At 38.7% G+C, this 22,058-nt stretch overlaps 1 protein-coding gene across 2 annotated transcripts in view; it reads right to left on the reverse strand.

The window, feature by feature from the left end:
• Window positions 1-3,929, reverse strand: part of Uba3 (Ubiquitin-like activating enzyme 3) — a 190,612-nt gene extending 186,683 nt beyond the window's left edge. For both annotated transcript variants that reach the window (XM_089596188.1, XM_089596187.1), the window contains exon 1: window positions 3,520-3,929. In XM_089596188.1, coding sequence (XP_089452314.1) covers window positions 3,520-3,767 — 248 coding nt within the window. In that variant the 5' untranslated portion in view covers window positions 3,768-3,929. The remainder of the gene's footprint in view (window positions 1-3,519) is intronic.
• Between the last annotated feature and the right edge of the window lie 18,129 nt (window positions 3,930-22,058).

The following is a 22,058-nucleotide window of genomic DNA, read 5'->3' on the forward strand; positions in this document are numbered from 1 at the left end:
CACAACTCCTATTCATTTTACGTACAACTTTCTGACCAATTCAAACTACGCAGGCTACCGCTCTTTGGTGTAGCAGACGCCTCACACTTTTCATCTGTTCCGTGACTTGCACAGTTATCTACTATTTTCACAAAATATCCTATAAAACCCATGGTAATGTCCAAGTACCTAAATGTCGTTGGAAATATTCTGATTTCTTCTATCTGCTACATAGTTTTCTATTAAGAACTACAGTATCTTTGCTGAGATATCATACAACCTGCGCCACCAATTTGACGACCCTCCATAAGAGGCTATGTTACAGAATCTATTTTCCAGTTAGTTTTTTTCAACAATTTTGGTGGTGACGAGGTCTAAAATTTTGGGAAAAGACTCCTTGCACCTTCAAGAATCATCCTTTAAAATATCATTTAATACTCCAGTGTTTTGATTTAGTGAGGAGCCACCTCAAGGCAATTTTGCTTCCCTTTCGAGATATAGTGTTTTTTCTCATTTTTGAAGGCTATGTTGTCGTATTATACATATTAAATACTTTATGCACGTTTTTTTATATACATGTATACATGTTAACATGTATGTAATGACCGGGACATACAACACGCAACACGTACATATGTATACAGTATACATACATACCTATACTTTGCCTCTAGTATACGTATGTACAGCTGTTTTTCTCTTCCTTCATCTTTTATCCATACTTATACCTCAGCTTGAGCAAGCGCATTGGTTCAGCCGTAGCGTAGAAACATACATTCCATGTACCTATAACATATGAATCTATATAGGTATAGTAGCAGCGTGAGAGGAGGGGAGCGCGTGGCGTACATGCGAAAGAGAGAGATGGAGCGATAGTGAGTGTGTAGGAGAGGAGATTGATAAGAGGGCTTTGGCCGCAAGGTGGATGGCTACGTTTTTTCCTAACGCATTTTCCCTCACGCGGCTGTTCACGGTACAACATAAGAAGTTTCACTTCAAAAATAAACAAATACCATTCGAGAAAAAGCATCTATAAAAGTAATTAAATATTTGAAATCCAGTATCGACGTAATTGGCATTTAGCAGACGTCACTATGTACGAGCTGAAGTTTGTGAGTGAATCTTGTTAGACTTAATATATAAGGGGTTTCAACAGTTTTACCCCTGATACATGCTTCACATAATTTAGATCTTTATTTGTTGTGGTGTTGACTCTCAAAGCTGCTCCCTCACTCAAGATCTTGATGAAATCTAGGTTAAGATGAGCAAGTCGCCTACGCCAAATATTAATGTCTATAACAGCACACGCTATAGGCTGCTACAAATTTGAATTAGGTGAAATTATCCTCACACTTTTTAATGTATAGGTATTATTGTATAATTTAACAGCAGACACGATCTCAACGCCACTTTTTGTTTGAACAAAATGGTCATTACATTATTCATTTGTTTTTTTTTTTAACTGTAAAATAATAGTTATCTATTTAACACACATTCTTAACACTGAAAATCTATACTTTAAGTATCAAACATGCATTAAAACTACAAAAAACAATTAACAAAGTTTGCAGCCCATAACAGGCTATGTAATCGTGTTATCCAGCAGCGCCAGAGCACCTCCTTCTTGCTGTGAAGGTCAGAATACTGCACACAGCGAATAGTTAGGGACATACATCCCAATTTGTAAGACACATATCTTATACGTAGGGACATGCGTAATTCTATTAATTATTTTAATTTAAAATTTATTCATAAGTTAAATTGCATTTGTAAATTTGTATCTTCATTTAGAATAGTCGTATGCACCTATACTTATAAAAAAACGGTTTAGAAATTCATTAAAAATTAAATTTAATGTCAAACATCGAAAATATTTTTTTTCGGGCGTCTTAAAACTAGGCCCGTTACCTTATTAAATTGACGGATTAGCTGTGTACATACTGTCACAACTTCTAGACTCTCCTGCGATAGCCGCAGGATGACGCCCTACACGGATCGCTGTGGTCAGCACTGCCGTTTTGCCAGTGTTGTACTGCCGTATCGGCAGTACATATTTTTGAATGAAGGGACAATCCCACGGTGTAAGATATACAGGTGATCCTATTACCTATATTGCCTACAGTAAATTTTTATAAATGTTTTGTAGTAAAATACTTAAGTTTTTATTGGAAAAAAGGCCAGACTCAGCCAGAGTCCACACCTTAAGTAAAGAACAGATGAATTTCTACAATAAGTACGTTTCTATTCGAAGCGTTAAGCGACTAGTAGCGCCGCTCTGAGAGTTCGATTTGGAACTATATGTTTCCCCAAAGTATGCGTTCAAATCGTCGCGGTAGCAACGACGTAGAAAGAGTTTTTTTATTTCCCTAACCGATTTAATGGATTATGTGGGTGAAGGTTCACGCAAATACGTGGAAGGTGAAAATGTGGCCAACGCCAACCACATTTTTTACTGTGCTATCGAGGCACAATCGTAAAGAAGTAAATTTAGTATGTTTGTGTTTGAAGTCCACTGAATTGTTTGGAAACTCATCAGGAGCCGTACCATATAACTGTTTTTAGCTTTGCGGGCCTATGTTATAACATAGGCCGATGTACAGAAAAATAGTTACATGGTAAGGCCCCTGTACTACCGCGACGATTTGAACGCAGACTTTGGGGAAACATATAGTTCCAAATCGAACCCTCAGGGCGGCGCTACTAGTCGCTTAACACTTCGAATTCCCTGGGTTGCACAAAAAAAGCTGAAATTTGAACAGACAAAACAATTATTATACTATCAATACAGAAAGATAATTTTATTTGCCTAGCACATTCTACATATTTGTTTCCTTCAACACTTTTATTGATTTTTAATAATTGTGAAAACGAGTATTGTATTTACAAATTTGCAATGTCAAATCTGTTTTAAGCTATTTCATGTTCGCAGCTGCCCCATATTCTAAATAAAACGAAAAATTTCCAAAGAATCACTAACACTTAAATTTAATTTGGAGTGACTAGATTGAAGTAAAAAAGTTTTGACTAGAATTATAACATAGATACCAGGCATATCATTATCGTATACAAGATTTAAATACGTAGGTTTGTGGCAAATTTATATATACTCTGAAATAGAGTGCTGTCAAGTGACAGCATGCCTAAAAATGTGTCTCCAAATTTTACGAAAAATGGTATTGAGAAGAAAAAAACTCATTTGCATTAGAAATACGAGATACTTACGTAAATTATAACCGTAAAAGTGTATTGCTAAAATATTTACTATCTTTGCTTTTGACATATTTTTACAGTTTTAAGAAAAGATTTCTCAACCTTAAAACGTTACACCATCAACTGTGAGTCAATACTTTAAAGTTACAGGAAAACTTAGTAATTCTTCGCACTATAAATTTTTTCTCCCTTTAAAAGAAGTAATTTGACCAAGTTAATTTTTTTAGAAGGATGGAGATTTCTTCTTTAACAATATTCTGTGATAATTGATTGTAAAATATTTATAAATGTTACATAGAAATGACTAGCTACAAAGTATGAAAATACTACCTATTTAAATTTGATAAATCAATGACATCCATGTCAATAATGTGTATGTTTCTAAAGCCCATAAAAGCTAAGTTTTTAAGACATTCACAACCCAATCCTCCAGCACCAATGACAAGCACTTTGCATTCTTGCATTATAAATTTTAGTGCTTCTGCAGCTGGTTCAAAGTCAGGTCTACAGAATGGTCCAGATCTCTCCAAGGTTTTTCTTAAGTAACTTGTTTTACGATGTTTATAATCGTGATTCATAATTATTACAATTTTTATAAAATGTGAAATTAAATGTGTTTAAATGTTTATACGAAGTACCTTCTAAAAAATGGAAAGTAAGTTTATACTTATAAGGAGAGTTTATCTAGAAGTAGGCTATTCTGTACAGATACTACAAACGGTATAATGTCGCACGGTGTAAGTTAGGCCGCAGTCACATGGAGAGCGTAACGCGTATCGCGTAACCGTTTGAGCTCATAAGAGTGAGAGAGAGGTAAAGTACGCGAATCTCTCTCTCAATCTCGTGGGCTCCAATGGTTACGCGGTACGCGTTACACTCTTCATGTGACTACGGCTTAAGGATACGAGTGTCCCACTCATAGAGGCATAGAGGTATAAGGATAGAGGGGAAAAGCGCTATACTAGCTCATTAGCGGCAGCGACAGCATAACTAAGTGTAACGGGGCATCTGTCCTTGTTGCCAAAGCCACGTTATTGGCTACTTCTTCGTCCTGAATCCTACAGTTAATTCAATCTCATGTATGACTCGACCAATAACATAACTACCAGACAAAAACAGATGCCCCGTTACGTAGCGAATTCTGCTGTCGCATATCACGCCCCCTTTTATGCATAGAGGTATTTTTCTATGCATAGAGGTATAAGAATAGAGGAGAAAAGGGGGCGTAATATGCGACAGCAGAATTCGCTTCGTAACGGGGCATCTGTCTTTGTCTGGCAGTTATGTTATTGGTCAAGTCTTACATGAGATTGAATTAACTCTAGGATTCAGGACGAAGAAGTAGCCAATAACTTGGCTTTGGCAACAAGGATAGATGCCCCGTAACACTTAATTATGCTGTCGCTGCCGCTAATAGACTAGTATAGCGCTTTTCCCCTCTATTCTTATACCTCTATGGTCCCACTGCCTCCACTAGTCCCATACTCGATCCTATGTAGTGGGTACAGGTACACTTATTGTTGCGTGAATCGCAAAACAAAAACGGAACATTTTAAACTCTCGCACAGTGTTGGCAAAGGCATAGAGGTATAAGAAAGTTATACCAAAGGGGATCTTAGAATACCCCCACCACCAAGGATGGCCAGGTAGAAAAACGGTTGATGTAGATAAGTTTTCTACACGTAGAAGACACGTAAGATACTGTACAGAATTTCAAGGCTTTTCTACATAGTATTCTAAATAGAGTTTCCGACACTGTCATAACCTTAATTTTAAGTAAATGCACATAAATTCAGTCCACTAAGTGTGTGTAAGTAACGTATTAATTGTTGAATTAAAATTTTAGGTGCTTTAAGTACAATTATTATTTTTAGTCATGTCCTTATCTGTATTTGGTTTACCTTTCTCGATTCATTTTCCTCTGTATCTCAACAATGTACAGTTGACAAACTTGTAAGAATGTACACAGTTCAAAAGAGAAGCTTTACATTTATTTATACATCGTTTTGAGTTTAACAAAATATTTCAATTCCGTTTTCTACGTTTCCTACAGTTTTCTACAGTTTTCTACGTAGTAGACAGTTTTTTACAAATCTACAGTAGAATACAAAAAATTTTGTAGAAATCCCATCCCTGCCCACCACTATCAAAACTCTCCCTTGAAAAAGTTCAGAAGCCAATCAGAGCAGAGCTACAGCAGGAGTGTAGACGAGGACTTATTTCTCCTGAGATACCCATATGCTCAGGCGTGTTCGGTCATATAATAGCAGGGCTCCCAAATCTTTGAAATTATTAACACAAGCACATTTCATCCAATACAGTGGCCTAAGGGACAGTGCCACAGATAGAGTCTCGCGGTGCTGATTGGTTCCGCCATTTTTAGCACATCTTATTATTTTCCAGTGTATATAAATGTACAGTGTGCCCTCAGGGCCTCTTCTATAATTGTTCTATGATTGCGCTACCCCCAGGCACTTGCACCGTGCACTATCCCTCGACCCGCTGTATCGCCCAATGACCAAAAGCGCTTACTAGAGACTCTAATAAATAATGAAATTTTGAATAATGACGCAAGCAACTATTACCCTTTATTACTAATAATAAAGAATTAAATCTTAAGTAATAACGCATGTGACTATCACCCGATGACTCGGGGCGCTTACTGGCCACTCTGATAAATAATAATAACGCTAAATAACAACAATTGCGATTATCACCTGATGACCCAGGGTGCTTACTGGTCACTCTAATAAATTATGACGCAAACGACTATCACCAAATGACCCGGATTGGCCACTCTAGTAAATAATTAAATCTAAAATAATAACGCAAGTAAATATCACCCGATGACCCAGGGCGCTCACTGGCCACTCTAATGAATAGTAAAATGTTAAAAAACGACCCGAGTGCCTATCACCTTAAAACCTGGGGCGCTTACTCGCCACTCCAATAAATAATTTAAATGTGAAATAATAACAGCGGCTGCATGGTAAGCGCTTCGGGTCGTCAGGTGATAGGCACTCGTGTTGTTTTTTAACATTTTACTATTCATTAGAGCAGCCAGTGAGCGCCCTGGGTCATCGGGTGATAGGTGCTTGCGTTATTATTTATTAGAGTGGCAAGTAAGAACCCCAGGTCATCGCGTAACAGTTGCCTGGGTAATTATTAAAAAATTAATTAATTATTTGACTGGACAGTATGCACCCTGGGTTATCGAGTGATAGGCATTTGTGTTATTATTCAACATTTTATTATATATTTAAGTGTTCAGTAAGCGCCCCGGCTCATTATGTAATAGTGCTTGTGTTATTAATTATTCAACATTATTGTTATTTATTAGAGTGGCTAGTAAGCACCTCATGTCATCGAGTGATAGTCACTTGTGTTATTATATAACATTTTAATGGTTTATTAGAGTGGCCAGTAAGCACCTCGGGTCATCGGGTGATAGCCGCTTGTGTTATTACTTTACACTTTAATTATTTATTAAAGTGGCTAGTAAGCGCCCCAGGTTATTGGGTAATAGATGCTTGTGTTATTACATAGGATTTGATTCTTTAATAAAGTGGCCAGTGAGCGCCCCAGGTCATTCGGTGATAGGCGTTTGTGTTGTTACTCACGATTTAATTTTTTAGTAGTGGCCAGTGAGCACCCTGGGTCATTAGTTGATAGTCGCTTGCTTTATTGTTAAAGATTTTAACATTTATTAGAGAGGCCAGTAAGCACCTCAGGACATCGGGTGATAAGCGATTGTACTATCAATTAATAATATATTGTCAATAAAGCGACCAGTAGGCGCCCCAGATTATTGGGTAATAGGCATATAGATAAATTATAATTTATTATTTAATTGTTTGGCCAGTGAGCGTCACTGCTCATCGGGTGATCTGTGAAAGGCACTTTTGCTACAATTTTTAATTTCCGCGCCTTGTGAGTACTGTCTTAGGCAATGCCTCCTTACTGCTGTCTGCACGACGGATTATTCTTCCTAGATCGTATAGCTATATATTTACGATGTAGGGAAAAAGTTCCAATATTGAATTCGCCTTATCCAACGCTGACTGTATACAGACAATTCACTATGTTTATATATATATATATTTATACATAGTAACCTCAGCGAGGTCAGCCCCATCAGAAACCTTAGTGGGGTGCCGATAGGGTCCACACTAGACTGCCGAATTAACCACAGGTGGTCCTAGAATGGCGTCGTCATAGGGCGTAGATGTGGTCCTCTCTAGTCTGCCCTAATAGCAAAGAAAGTTTATCTAACCCTGTATATTTTTTGTGTAGGTATATCATTACATTTAATACAATTATCATAAGAGCATGTCCCTGATATTACCATGCGTGCTATGTAGATATGGAGTTTATCGGCCATGCAGATAACGAAAAATTAAATTATGGTCACATATAATTAATCTAAACACAAAAATATACAACGTTTTTAACAGATTTGGCTAGGTTATTGGGGCAGCCTACGATGGACCCTTAATTCGCGCCTAATGGGGTACCAACTAGGTAGCCTAAGGGGGACCTGATTAACGGCAGTGGATATTCAGACCCCTCCGTTTCGTGTCCGTGTAGAAAAATGTTCCAGATTACGAAGAAAAAGACCACTTCCGTCATCTTCCGTACAGATAATTTATCTAGCATGTAAAGGCCTGTTTCCGTTTCTGCCCGTGACATAACGGAACAAAAAGTCGAGTTCCGTAAGAGTACGTAAGTGCTCGCCAAACAATAATAATCCCGTAAATTACCGTATGCCCGTGGTTGTCCGTCAAAGTACGGGGAATAAATGAATCCCGTAAATTACCGTATACCCGTGGTTGTCCGTCAAAGTACGGGGAATAAATTAATCCCGTTAATTACCGTATGCCCGTGGTTGCCCGTCAAGGTACGAGGAATAACTTAATCCCGTAAATTACCGTATGCTCGTGGCTGTCCGTCAAAGTACGGGGAATAAATAAATCCCGTAAATGACCGTATGCTCGTGGCTGTCCGTCAAAGTACGGGGGATAAATATAATTGTATCGTTATATTTATCCGCGGGGTTCGTTTGCCCTCTCTCTTGCACCTGTGCATTCAAACGGTTTGCAGATACCTGTTGACGTTGCGTCTGAACGCAGCCTAAGTCCGCGGTTATACATGGGGAGGAAATAACCAGCGGAACGTCACAGCGGAACCACTATAAGCTCACGAAAGTGAGAGACATCAGAGTATTTTTACTCTTCCGCTGTGACGTTCCGCTGGCTATATCCGCCCCATATAACCGCGGCCTAAGACTACATACTTAATGTAAAAGTGACAAGTAGCGCCACCCCTCTCTTATACCAACTTGCTTTTGTTCCGTTTTGTCACGGGCAGAAACGGAAACAGGCCTTTACATGCTAGATAAATTATCTGTACGGAAGATGACGGAAGTGGTCTTTTTCTTCGTAATCTGGAACATTTTTCTACACGGACACGGAACGGAGGGGTCTAAATATCCACTGCCTGATTAACTAAGGCAGCAAAACCTTAGAGAATATATACATGGAGGAAGCATTGTATGCTCCGACCGCGAGACGAGATGAGAGAGACAAAAGACAAATAGCAGTACAACCTGTCTCTCTCTTACATGCCTCTGATTGGTTGGCCCCCTTCCGTATATATAGGTATAGTCGTATCCATGAGTGGCGGTCGTGGGGGAACAGAGCAGATATATGTAACCTTAGCTCTGATTGTCTGATGAAAAAGAACTTATACATTACCAGAGAATATAGAATATATCCTCTTCAAGTATAGAAGGCCAATGCGGAATTCCGAGCAATACACACTAAAACAATAATCTTCCATTACAACATAATTATAACAACAAAATTTGAATAAAAATTTTCAATTTTAATCAAAGCTCTCATACCTGGTTAAACAGTTCATGTATGGCTAATGACTCAGTTAGAATGTTTGTCTTCGATAGCTGAGCGGTCAAGACTGCAGCCTTAGCTTTTGCGCTCTGAGTTTCGGATCTGACCTATGCTTTTTTTTTTTTTTTTTTTCAGGTATACATTTTCATAATACTTGTTTTATTACGTTTCGTTTTGTTTATAATTTTTATATATTTTTATAAATGAATTTATTTTATAAGATTTTACACTTTAATAATAAGATTTAAAAAACTACTCTTGGCTAATGCCAATAAAATACTAATGCGAGCATAAATTCAGTATTTTACTATTACAATACGTCGTATAATTTATTTTTTATTGGCATTACTCAATGGAAACGGACGGGAAGGTGGCAGTATTTTTTATTAGGATAGGATACATGCAGGATAAAGGGCATATTAGATATTAGAACCCCAATAAATCCGTATCGGACAATGCAGTAAATAATTAAACAAATAGTATTTACACTTGTAATAATAATAATATACAAAAAGTATTTACACATTTTTGCATTAGTATTTTACTGGCATTAGCCAAGAGTAGTTTTTTATATCATATTATTAAAGTGTGAAATCTTATAAAATAAATTTATTTATAAAAATATATAAAAATTATAAACAAACGAAACGTAATAAAACAAGTATTATGAAAATGTATACCTGAAAAAAAAAAAAGCATAGGTCAGATCCGAAACTCAGAGCGCAAAAGCTAAGGCAGCATTCTTGACCGCTCAGCTATCGAAGACAAACATTCTGACTGAGTCATTAGCCATACATGAACTGTTTAACCAGGTATGAGGGCTTTCATTAAAATTGAAAATTTTTATTCAAATTTTGTTGTTATAATTATGTTGTAATGGAAGATTATTGTTTTAGTGTGTATTGCTCGGAATTCCGCTTTGGCCTTCTATACTTAAAGAGGATATATTCTATATTCTCTGGTAATGTATAAGTTCTTTTTCATCAGACAATCAGAGCTTAGGTTACATATATCTGCTCTGTTCCCCCACGACCGCCACTCGTGGATACGACTATACCTATATATACGGAAGGGGGCCAACTAATCAGAGGCATGTAAGAGAGAGACAGGTTGTACTGCTATTTGTCTTTTGTCTCTCTCATCTCGTCTCGCGGTCAGAGCATACAATGCTTCCTCCATGTATATATTCTCTAAGTAGCAAAACCGTTAAATTTCTGATCGGGAGAACCTCAAACATCTATACATAGTTAAATGATTTAAACATGGCGCAGCTATTCAGGATCGCACTTCTATATCCGCTATACTGTCCCTTAACCTACCGGTTAAACCATAGACATGTAAAAAATGGAATGCTCGTTCACATAAATCTGTGAACAAAATGAAGTTGTAAAATCAATTACTAGATTAACTGTTGACGAACGTATTAAGAGACACGAAACAATGTAAAATGTACATTTAAAAAAAGTTAATTATCAATTAGGTAACTAAGGCGGTAAACGTTATTCACGAAATCATAAAATAAACATTAGTTTTAGATGTACCTGATAAGGACGTAGATTCTGCCCCAAGTGTCTAATCCATTGTGGCCTAGTCGTGAAGACATGCGACTACCAATGCTCCGGACCAAGTTCAAATCCCTTTACTAGATGCTTTTTTTTACTATTAATATAAACTATTCTCACAGCTTTTAAGCAGTTAGAAGTACAAGTTTTACTTTTTCATTTTTGAATCGCCAAAAATCTAGCTTATAAAAATCCACATGACACTTTTTCACATGACAATTTTACATGACACTATGTGGTAAATTGGCACGACTTTTGACCTGACATGTCACCTGACAAATAACATGACAAGTCACCTAAATATTTTCAGTAGGGTTAAATAATAAAATGTTAATAAAACACAAGCAACAAACTGAGATATTGTGCAATCAGCGCTTGTGTTTTTATTCAACTTATTATTATATAATAAAGCGGCCAGTAAGCCCCCCGGGACATTGCGTAATAGCCCTACTGATTAATATTTTGTAATCACATGTATATAATTCCATGTGTATTTACACTTGTAAAGTTACTTGAAATTCTACTTGGAATTCCACATGGGATTTTGGATTAAAAACTCCAAGTGTCATTCCAAGTGGAATTACAAATGACCACTAAAGGTACATTTTTTCCTTTTTTAAAATAGTTAAAATTGAAATTTCAAGCGGTTTAATGGCCTTTACAGAGATAATCATCCCTATAGTAACACCAAAGCAGAGGGGTTCAAGTCATTTCAAGACAATTTGAACGAAAAATAAAAAAAACTATTTTTTGGAAGCTGAGAACAAATACTTGAACCCCTCTGATTTGGTGTTACTATATGGATAACACCTAATATGGCCATTATACTGCTTCAAATTTCAATTCTAACTATTTTGAAAAAGGAAAAAATTTATCTTCAGTAGTCATTTGTAATTCCACTTGGAATGCCACTTGGAATGACTCTTGGAGTTTCCAATCCAAAATCCCATGTGGAATTCCAAGTGGAATTCCAAGTAGAATTCCAAGTGACTTTACAAGTGTAAATACAGATGAAACCACGTATGTGATTACAAAATATCAATCAGTAGGGAGACACTTGTGTTTAATAAACATTTTATTATTTAAGGTGGCTCCAGCGCCTCTAGTGCCGTATCAAAATGGGGAGACTAAAAATTAATCATTATTTTCTTTAAAATATGGTACAAAATTATCGTAGAGACTGTTGTAAGCCATATTCTACATTTTATCTGTTACTTTAGTGAATTAATATAAAAAAACAAAAAAGTTTTATGGTGCCCTAATTGATAAACTGTTACGGTACGCTCCTTAGTTCAAGAGTAGTTATACCTATATATAAGTACTCTGCAGAATGCAGACAGCTGAGAGCTGACTTGCACTCGCAACTGTATACTTAGTCTCCGATTATTTAAAGATTTTGTTCGATAACAAGACACTTTTCTCATGTCATCGAAAACTGCGTAATAATAAATACAAGATAGTATGTTTTTTACACCTTACGGGTTATTTATAAAAGTGCAGCAGTAGGTTGTATATCGCGTAAGCTTGCATTTCCTATCGAACCCGTCTTAAAACTACGATTTTGTCAGCATGATTTCTTACAATTTTCATCGTCAACCTTAATTTTTTTTTATACGAATAGAAAGATGGGAATTCAAAGAATATAATTCAATTTTATTAACCTCGGTTGGGTTATTTATAATTTTAACATTGAGGCCACTGGAGCCACCTTAATAGAGAAAATAGTAATTGCCCCAAGTCCTTCAGGTGACAGGTGCTTGTATAATTATTTATCAATTTATTATGTAATAGAAAGGTCAGTAAGCGCCCCGAGTCATCGGGTGATAGGTGATTGTGTTATTGCTTAACATGTTATTATTGAATAAAGAGGCAAGTAAGCGTCACGGGTTATTGGGTGATAGGCGATTGTGCTATTAATTATATAAATATACATATATATATAAATATATTGATTATTAATGCGACTCGTTAGCGCTTCAGCTCATCGGGTCATAGGCACTTGTGCTATTAGATAATAATGTATGTCAGTTATAAAGCGACCAGTAAGGTCCTCCAGCTCACGATGTCAAAGGGATAGAGAAACAGTCAATCAAGCCACGAAGAGCAAATAGCATAGACCAAGAGCTAAGGCCCGAGGGTGGTCAAAATCAAAATCTCAACCAGCAGTCACTCTCACCGGATTTAAGGAACCTTCGATTTGTAGGGATCTACAATATTTGAGTCATGTTTCATTCTAGTGAAGAGTTTTGTTGGTATTTAGGAAGCGCTATATACGCTTAGTAAGTACCGCTGACAGAGCCGTCTGTCGGTAGCAAGTTTCAATAGCTAGGGTACAGCATAACCATGTAAAAAGTGTAGTTTCGTTTTCAAGTTTTTCGTGATAATTAAGTACTTTGAGGCTTATAAACATTTGTAACGATAAAATGAGGTATTCAATAAGTAGAAACAAGAGCATTTAAGAAAAAACGCTGTTTGATGCAGCAGAAATCAGCAGCTGGGCAAGCCTATTTAAGTCCGTAAAAGCGAGAGAGAGAGAGTAGAGAGGGTCAGTGCTGCTCGTCCCTCTCACCGGCTCACTTGCTCTCACGGGTCACGGGTCACGGGCTTGAACAGGCTGTGCTCAGCCGTAGATTTCAGCTTTATAAAGCGACATAAGTTCCAAAATACTCTTGTTTCTACTTATTAAATACCTCATTTCATTGTTACGAATGCTTATGTGCCATAAAGTACCTGATAATTATGGAAAACTTGAAAACAAAACTACATGTTTTTCATGATTATGCTCAGCGTTGGTGTTGTGTCCGTGGAGAGAGGAAAGGATATCAGGCGCATAGAAAGAATAAACACTGTATAACTTAACAATACATATATTCTTTCATCACTGTATATAATAGGCAAGTATGCGGAGGTTCGAGACTGCTCGGTACGGCGGCCCGTTTCTATTTGTCTACGCGCGCTTGCACATCTCGACTTTACTCGCACGCAGCGCCACACATCACACATGCACACATACATACCTCTCCTGCACACACACAACACTTCCCCTCGAAGAAAAGTTCAACGCCACCCACCTTCATCTATGCTTAATGCATGACAAAGTTTTGAAAATGTTTGGGCAACACTTTTTCTCACCTCGGTCTCGCGTTGGGCGTGTGCCATGTTTCCTCGGGTTTTTCATTCAATTCCATTCCCGGATTACGTACCTCATCTGATTTTATCGAACGTCTACCACGTCCTCGGCCTATACCCGTTCTACGCGGTACTGACACGATTTCTTGTACTGGTGATGGAAATACCTGTATTTGCTCATCTAAAGGTACATAATATTCACAAAATTCTGTTTCCTCAACTCTAAACGATTCCTTAATTTCCTGACTTACTTTACTTTTTTCCTGTGGTGCCGTTCGTAATTGATCTACGTGTCTTTTCCATTCTCTTCCATCAGTCAATCTAACCAGATAATGTAAATGTCCTATACGTTTCACAATTACTGCGTGTTTCCACTTCACTTTATTACAATAATTTCGCGCTATCACCGTCTCTCCCTCTGCAAATGTTTTACAATTTTTATTACATACATTAGAGCACGTGGCTTTATCATTACTTACAATCATTTCGTTTTTCTTTGGATGCAATAAGTCTAATACACAACGCGTCTTTCTTCCAAACATTAACTCCGCAGGTGACATTCCCGTACTCGCGTGAGGCATTCTCCGATACTGGGTTAAAATAGTTCGCAGTTCGGTCTTCACATTTGCTTTTTTATCTATCTTTTCCAACGCTCTTTTGAAAGTTTGCACATATCTCTCCGCCTGGCCGTTACTCGATGGCTTATATGGTGCTATAAATTTTTGTACAATACCGGCTTCTTTTGCGTACTTCCTAAACGTTTCCGATACAAAGGTACGCCCATTGTCTGATACAATGCACTGTGGAATTCCAAAACATGAAAAAATGTTCTTGCATACTTCAACGGTAGTGTCCGCCAACATATCCTTAACTACGTAAATCTCCGGCCATTTAGAAAAAGCATCTACCAAAATAAAAAAAATAATGCCCCATGAACGGTCCCGCAAAATCAACATGCACCCGCTGGAAAGGATATGATGGTGGACTCCAAATATGCGTTTCAACAGTTTTCGGGTTATTCGCAACTAATTGACACTTTACACATGTTTTCGCCGCTCTCTCGATTTCTTGATCTATATTCGGCCACCACACATAACCACGAGCTAAGCCCTTCATTTTTACAATACCGAAATGACCCAAATGCAACTCTTTCATAATCTGCTGACGTAACCCTTTTGGCACTACAATTCTGTGTCCACGCACCAATACACCCATTTCTAAAGAGAACTCTCGCGGATCAATCTTCCAAGTATCGCTATTATTTAATTTATTCCCTCTTCTTAAAGCTAATACTACCGTGGATATATCGTTATCCTCCTCGTAACGTTTCGTCACCTCATCTGCATTCAGAGACAATTCTTCGATTTGATTAATATAAAATTTATCTAAGACATCGATATTATTACCACTTGTTTCGTCCTTAATTGGTAAACGAGACAAACAATCAGCATTCCCGTTCAGATCCGAACGTCTATATTCTATGTCATAGTTAAACGCTCGAAGAAATATAGCGTAGTGCTGCATGCGCATAGCACTATATATAGGTAGCCCTTTTGCTTTTCCAAAAATCTGAGTGAGCGGCCTATGATCCGTTACCAAAATAAACTTTCTACCGTACAAATATTGGTGAAGGCGCTTTACTGCAAAAATAATCGCGTAGGCCTCTTTATCAATTTGGCTATATTTCTCCTGCGTTTTTGTTAATCTTTGCGATACGAACTGTATAGCACGTTCCGACCCGTCTGGGTAACGGTGCGACAATACTGCACCGACGCCATACGGACTTGCATCCGTCGCTAATACCAACGGTAACTTTGGATCGTAATACATCAAACACCTATCATTTTGGAACTCCTTTATTGCGTTTCTAAACGCTTTTTCCTGCCTTTCCGTCCATTCAAAATCTACATCGTCACGTAGCAGCTCATACAAAGGTTGCAGCAATACACTGGTGTTAGGAATAAAACGATTATAAAAATTAATCATACCCCCAAAAGATCTGACTTCATCTCTATTTGAAGGTCTAGGCATATTTTCAATAGCCTTCATTTTCGCTCCATCTTTTTTAACGCCTTCTGCATCAACTATGTAGCCGCAGTAGTGTATACTTGTACTAAAAAAATCACACTTTGCCAACCTAATCTTTACATTGTACTTATTTAATACCGAAAAAGTCAATTCCAACCTTTGTATCAGCTCCTGTTTTGATTTCCCGGCTACTCTAATATCGTCAAGAAACGCTTTTACACCCGGAATTCCTTTCAACATGCTCTCGATCATCTTTTGCCAAATTGCAGGTGCCGCCGCTGCTCCATACATTAACCTTTTACACCTTAACAAGCCCCGATGCGTATTTAATGTGAGTATTTTAGCCGTTTCTTCGTCGACCTCCAACTGCAAGTAGGCCATCGTAAAATCTAATTATGCAAAATACCGACACCCGGCCATCTCTGATAAAAGCTCATCAATCGTAGGCAATGGATATTCATTCACTAGCAGTTGGGAGTTTACCGTGATGCTATAATCACCGCAAATTCTAACCCTATTATCCTTTTTCAAAATTGGCACAATTGGTGTTGCATACTCTGAAGTATCAACTCTTTCGAATACTCCTTGATCAATTAATAACTCAATTTCTTTATCCACCAATGGCACCAATTTGAATGGTAACGTTCTGGGTTTCAAAAATATCGGTTTCGCATCAGGTTTCAAACATAGCGCAGCTTTCATGCCCTCTATTTTCGAAATTTCGGTATCGGTTATTCTCGGGTATTTCTTTAAAATCGCTTCAACTTGCTCCCGCCCGCTTTGCTCAATATCGGATATACTATTTACATTCAAGAGACATTTCAATGGTAATTCATTATTAGTACATACACAACGTATCCATTCGCGCCCAAGCAAAGGCTCTCGCTCAATATCCGTTATATACAGATTTAACTTAAACGCGCGTTCACCCGCTTTGACCACAACATTTATAAACCCGTAGACTGTAACACGTACATTACAATATGACACTAAACACAACTTCGTTTTAAACACCTCATACCCGGCGAACAACTTCCTTGCTTGTTCTTTGCTCATTAAACTCACCGCTGCTCCACTGTCCACTTCAAATTTCACCTCCTTACCACCAACGTTCAGCATCGTATAAAACTTCTCTCTGTTTGCAGCGTGTTCCCTCGGGCGATTTTCCTGGACGTTTAACACTTCGATTACTGTAGTCACGTCCTCGCTCCCTGGATCTCGTGCCTCGTCTACTTCATGCACACCGCGCTTCTTCTTAAAACACACTTTTTCTATATGTCCCGCTTTATGGCAGTAGTTACAGCGAACGTTCGCAGGAAAATTACACTTTGAAGCGTAATGTGGCCCACCGCAACGGAAACAATCAACATCCCGAACGTTCTTGTTTATCTCCGGTGCTTTAACGTTTCTCGCGTCCTTCGCCGCTGTTCGTTGATGTTTACTCTTTTGTGCATGTAAATACGCTACACCGGCTTGGTCTTCATGTATTACGTTAGCTTCTCTTTCCGATATTTCCATCGCTGTAGCTATCTGTAAAGCTTGCACGTACGTAAGTTCCTTTGTCTCCAACAGCCGACCTTGAATCCTCTTGTTTGCCAGCCCAAACACGAACTGATTTCTCAATGCGGTATTTCTGAAACTTCCAAACCCGCATGACGCACTCATCCGGTTCAACACGCTCGCGTATTCTGTCGCACTTTCTCCTTGTACTTGCTTTCGCGAGTTGAATTTAAACACCTCGGCGATTTATAAAGTTGCCGGCTCGAATAATTCCTTTGCCTTTTTCGTAATCTCCTCGTATGTCTTTTTGTACAAGTCCTCACTGCCATAGGCATCACATAACTTATCGTATGATGGCTTACCAATATAATGCAGCAGGTGTGCCACTTTATCTTTTTCCTCGGCTTTTAGGATAGTCAACGCACCCTCTAGTCTTTGTAACCACCGACTCCATGTCGAGTTCTCCTCGGAGAAAGGCGATATGCTCGTACACGACGCACTAGCCATTTTTCTTGTGACTCGAACACCACTATAAACGTACACTTACACACTTACGTAACAATCAAACACCCACTGTAATGTACCAAACACCTGTAAACTCTTCCACCGCCGTTTTCACTGTACTTCTCTGAACATTTTCCGTCTCTCTTTGCCGATAAACCCTCGACACTTAACCTTGACGCTACGTTTTCCCTCCCGGAAAAACGCCCCACGTCGCCGCTTCGTGCCTGGACACCCTTCCAGCACTGGAAATTACTCTTTTGGTCCTTTCTGCTCCATCCTCGTCGCCATTTGTTGTGTCCGTGGAGAGAGGAAAGGATATCAGGCGCATAGAAAGAATAAACACTGTATAACTTAACAATACATATATTCTTTCATCACTGTATATAATAGGCAAGTATGCGGAGGTTAGAGACTGCTCGGTACGGCGGCCCGTTTCTATTTGTCTACGCGCGCTCGCACATCTCGACTTTACTCGCACGCAGCGCCACACATCACACATGCACACATACATACCTCTCCTGCACACACACAACAGTTGGGTTAGGTGGATTCAATATCGGAACTTTTTCCCTAGATAGTATATATAGCTATACGATCTAGAAAGAATGTTTCGTCAAGCAGACAGCACAGCAGTGAAGGGGCATTGCCAAAGAGACACGCGGAAATTGAATATTGTAATATTAATAACACAAGTGCCTGTCAACTAATGACTCGGGGCGCTAACTAACCTCTATTAAATAATAAAGTATTAATTATTAACACAAGCGCCTATCACCCGATGACCCGGGGCGCTTCCTGGCCTTACTATTAAATAATAAAATATCAATTATTAACACAAACGCCTATCACCCAATGACCCGGGGCGCAAACTGGCCACTCTGTTAAATAATAAAATATTAATTATTAACGCAAACGCCTATCACCCGATGACCCGGAGCGCTAACTGGCCACTCTGTTAAATAAATAATTTTTAATAACACAAGTGCCTATCACCCAATGACCTGGGGCGCTTACTGGCCACTCTTTTAAATAAATAATTTTTAATAACACAAGCGCCTATCACCCAATGACCCGGGGCGCTTACTGGCTACTATTTAATAATAAATTATCAAGGAATTACAAGAGCACCGTTTCAAAAGATCTTTGTCGTACTTGATAGGCAATCAAAATTGTGATATGTTTACATATGTTGTCGATCAATTTTTTATTATTTAATAGTGTTGTAAATAAGTGTCCTGGATCATCAGGAAAAAGGTACTTAACACATTTATTAATAATTATTTATTTACTAGATTTGCAATTAGCGCCCCAGGTTATACGGTGATAGGTGCTTGTGTTATTAATAAATATTTATTTAACAGTGTGGCCAGTTAGCGCCCCGGGTCATGAGGTGAAAGGCGCTTGTTTTATTTATTAATAATTATTCATTTAACTGAGTTGCCAGTTAGCACCCCGGGTCATTAGGTGATAGGCACTTGTGTTATTAATAATTATTTATTTAAAAGAGTGGCCAGTAAGCGCCGTGGGTCATTGGGTGATAGGCACTTCTGTTATTAAAATTAGACAGACAGCGTTGGGTTAGGCAGATTTACTATCGGAACTTTTTCCCTAGATCGTATATGTAGCTATATGATCTAGGGAGAATGTTTCGTCGAGCAGACAGCACAGCAGTAAAAGGGCTTTGACAAAGACATAGGCGGAAATTAAAAATTGTAATATTAATAACACAAGTGCCTATCACCCAATGACCCGCGGCGCTAACTGGTCTCTCTATTAGATAATAAAGTATCAATTAATAACACAAGCGCCTGTCACCCAATGACCCAGGGTGCTTACTTGCCACTGTATAAATTATTAAAAGGTTAATTAATAACCCAAGGGCCTATCACCAAGTGACCCGGGGCGCTTACTGGTCGCTTTTTTAAACGATATATATTATCAATTTATAGCACAAGCGCCTGTCACCTGACGACCCAGGGCGCTTACTGGCCTCTCTATTAAATAATAAAATAATAATCAACAGCACAAGCACGTATTACCTGAGGACCGTTGTGCTATTAATTAATAATATATATCGTTCAATAAAGCGTCCAGTAAGCGCCCTGGGTCATCGGGTGATAGCCGCTTGTGTTAATAATTAATACTTTATTATTTAACAGAGAGGCCAGTAAGTGCCCCGGGTCATTGGGTGATAGGCGCTTGTGTTATTGATATTACAATTTTTAATTTCGGCGTTTCTCTGGCAATGCTTTTTCACTGCTGTGCTGTCTGCTCGACGGAACATGCTCCCTAGATCGTATAGCTATATACACGATCTAGGGAAAATGTTCCGATATTGAATCCGCCTAACACAACGCTGATTATGCTGTACCTTATCAGCTTGTACCACCTAGCTATTAAAATTTTTACTCGTGAGATGGCAATGATGGCATGAGCGCTCCGCGCCAGAGATACTTTCTAAGCGTGCAGTCTACCTTATAAACCAGCCGCAACTTAAACCTATGAATGTGGCGTCTCACATCTTTCACGCTTTAGGCTCTACTTGCCAGGTGGCCAAGCCCCTAATAATCAACTTCCTTCAAGCGGCGAATTCCCCGCACGATTACTATATAAGCGCGATCAAGTTAATCTAAGCCCACACCTCTTTGTCTAAGGCAGGGAGCACGTCATCAGCCTTACTGATGAGTCCTGGCGTGCTCTTGGGACGAAACACCTTTTTCTCTCTCAAGTAGTTGACAACAATTCCTACATTGGTGACTCCGACAAAGAACAAAACGCAACCTTCTGATACTCTTACGCATCTCCGCATCCTCCACGCCGGGTACACGCAAATCGCAGCTAATCCCCCACACACACTTCGCTCATCGCACAACAGTTGCTCACACACGGCAACGCGCGTCACATCGTGGCTAGAGCATCATCTGCTCGCCTCTCTTAGGACTCTCGCAACAGAGCGGGGAAGACGCGGAGGTCCAACGAAGACTTCTTTTCAACATCTTTCTCTCTCTCAGGCCTTTACACCCTCGTCATTCATATTCTTTACTTCCTCCTGTTACACCATCATCGTGACTGGGTGGAGAGTGATGTGGCGTCTTACATCTCTCGCGCTTCAGGCTATACTCGCCAGGTGGCCAAGCCCCTAATAATCAACTCCCTTCAAGCGGCAAATTCCCCGCACGATTACTATATAAGCGCGATCAAGTTAATCTAAGCCCACACCTCTTCTGTGTCTAAGGCAGGGAGCACGTCATCAGCCTTACTGATGAGTCCTGGCGTGCTCTCGGGACGAAACACCTTTTTCTCTCTCAAGTAGTTGACAACAATTCCTACATGAATAGACAGTAAAAAGCTGTCAACTTAAAGCCATACGTGGTAAAATTAGAAGGCATCTTGTACCCAAAAATCGACCTTAAAAAATATTTTTCCTACAAAAAAACAAAATTATGCCACAATAACTTTGCCAATTGATTTTTTTCAATAATTTTTTCCCAAAATTAAAGCCCCGGCAATATTCAGATTTAATGAAAGTGAAAAAATGACCTTCCCGTACCGATTATCTAACGCTCATCTAACAATGATCTTATCTATAATTCTCATTCGAGATAAATAGATTAGGGTTGTAGATAAGATTTTAGATAATATTACAATAATGTCTGTATTTCTGAAGGTCAATTTTCGGGTACAAGATGAATTTGAATCTTGCCGCAAATAGCTTTTTGGGTTGGCACCTTTTTATTTTTATCCATTGGCATAAGTTGCGGTTAGTTTATAAAATATATTATATATGGCGCTTATTAAATACCAACAAAATTTTTCACCAGAATGAAATGTGCAGTGTTGGGTGAGGAAGAAATGATTTTGAATTTTTATCATTAGGATCTATGCTGGGCGGCTGGTTACAATTTTTATCACCATAAGGCCTTAGCTCTTGGTCTAGTAAAGGCAAAACGCCCGAAACAATGAGACTTGAACGGTTACCTATCCAAGTATCAACCACGCCAAATGCTGCTTAATCTAAGAGCTAAAGCACATGTAGAAAGAGACACAACATAGAACGTGTATGTCTGTCTCTCTCGCACGTTGCCAGCGGTGGACAGGAGCTATGTACATACACATTTTTTGCTTATTTCATTGTGAACGTTCATATTGAAAAGGGGGCTCTACTGTTCCGCTAAACTTAAAGTGAGTGAACAGACTGAGCAGACCTATACTGTGTTCTCAGTCAACATAGTTGCGACCA

Source organism: Copidosoma floridanum, unplaced genomic scaffold, assembly GCF_036245765.1.
Source record: "Copidosoma floridanum isolate Cflo_tuat_1 unplaced genomic scaffold, Cflo_Japanese_pri ptg000030l, whole genome shotgun sequence".
In the NCBI taxonomy this organism is placed as follows: domain Eukaryota; kingdom Metazoa; phylum Arthropoda; class Insecta; order Hymenoptera; family Encyrtidae; genus Copidosoma; species Copidosoma floridanum.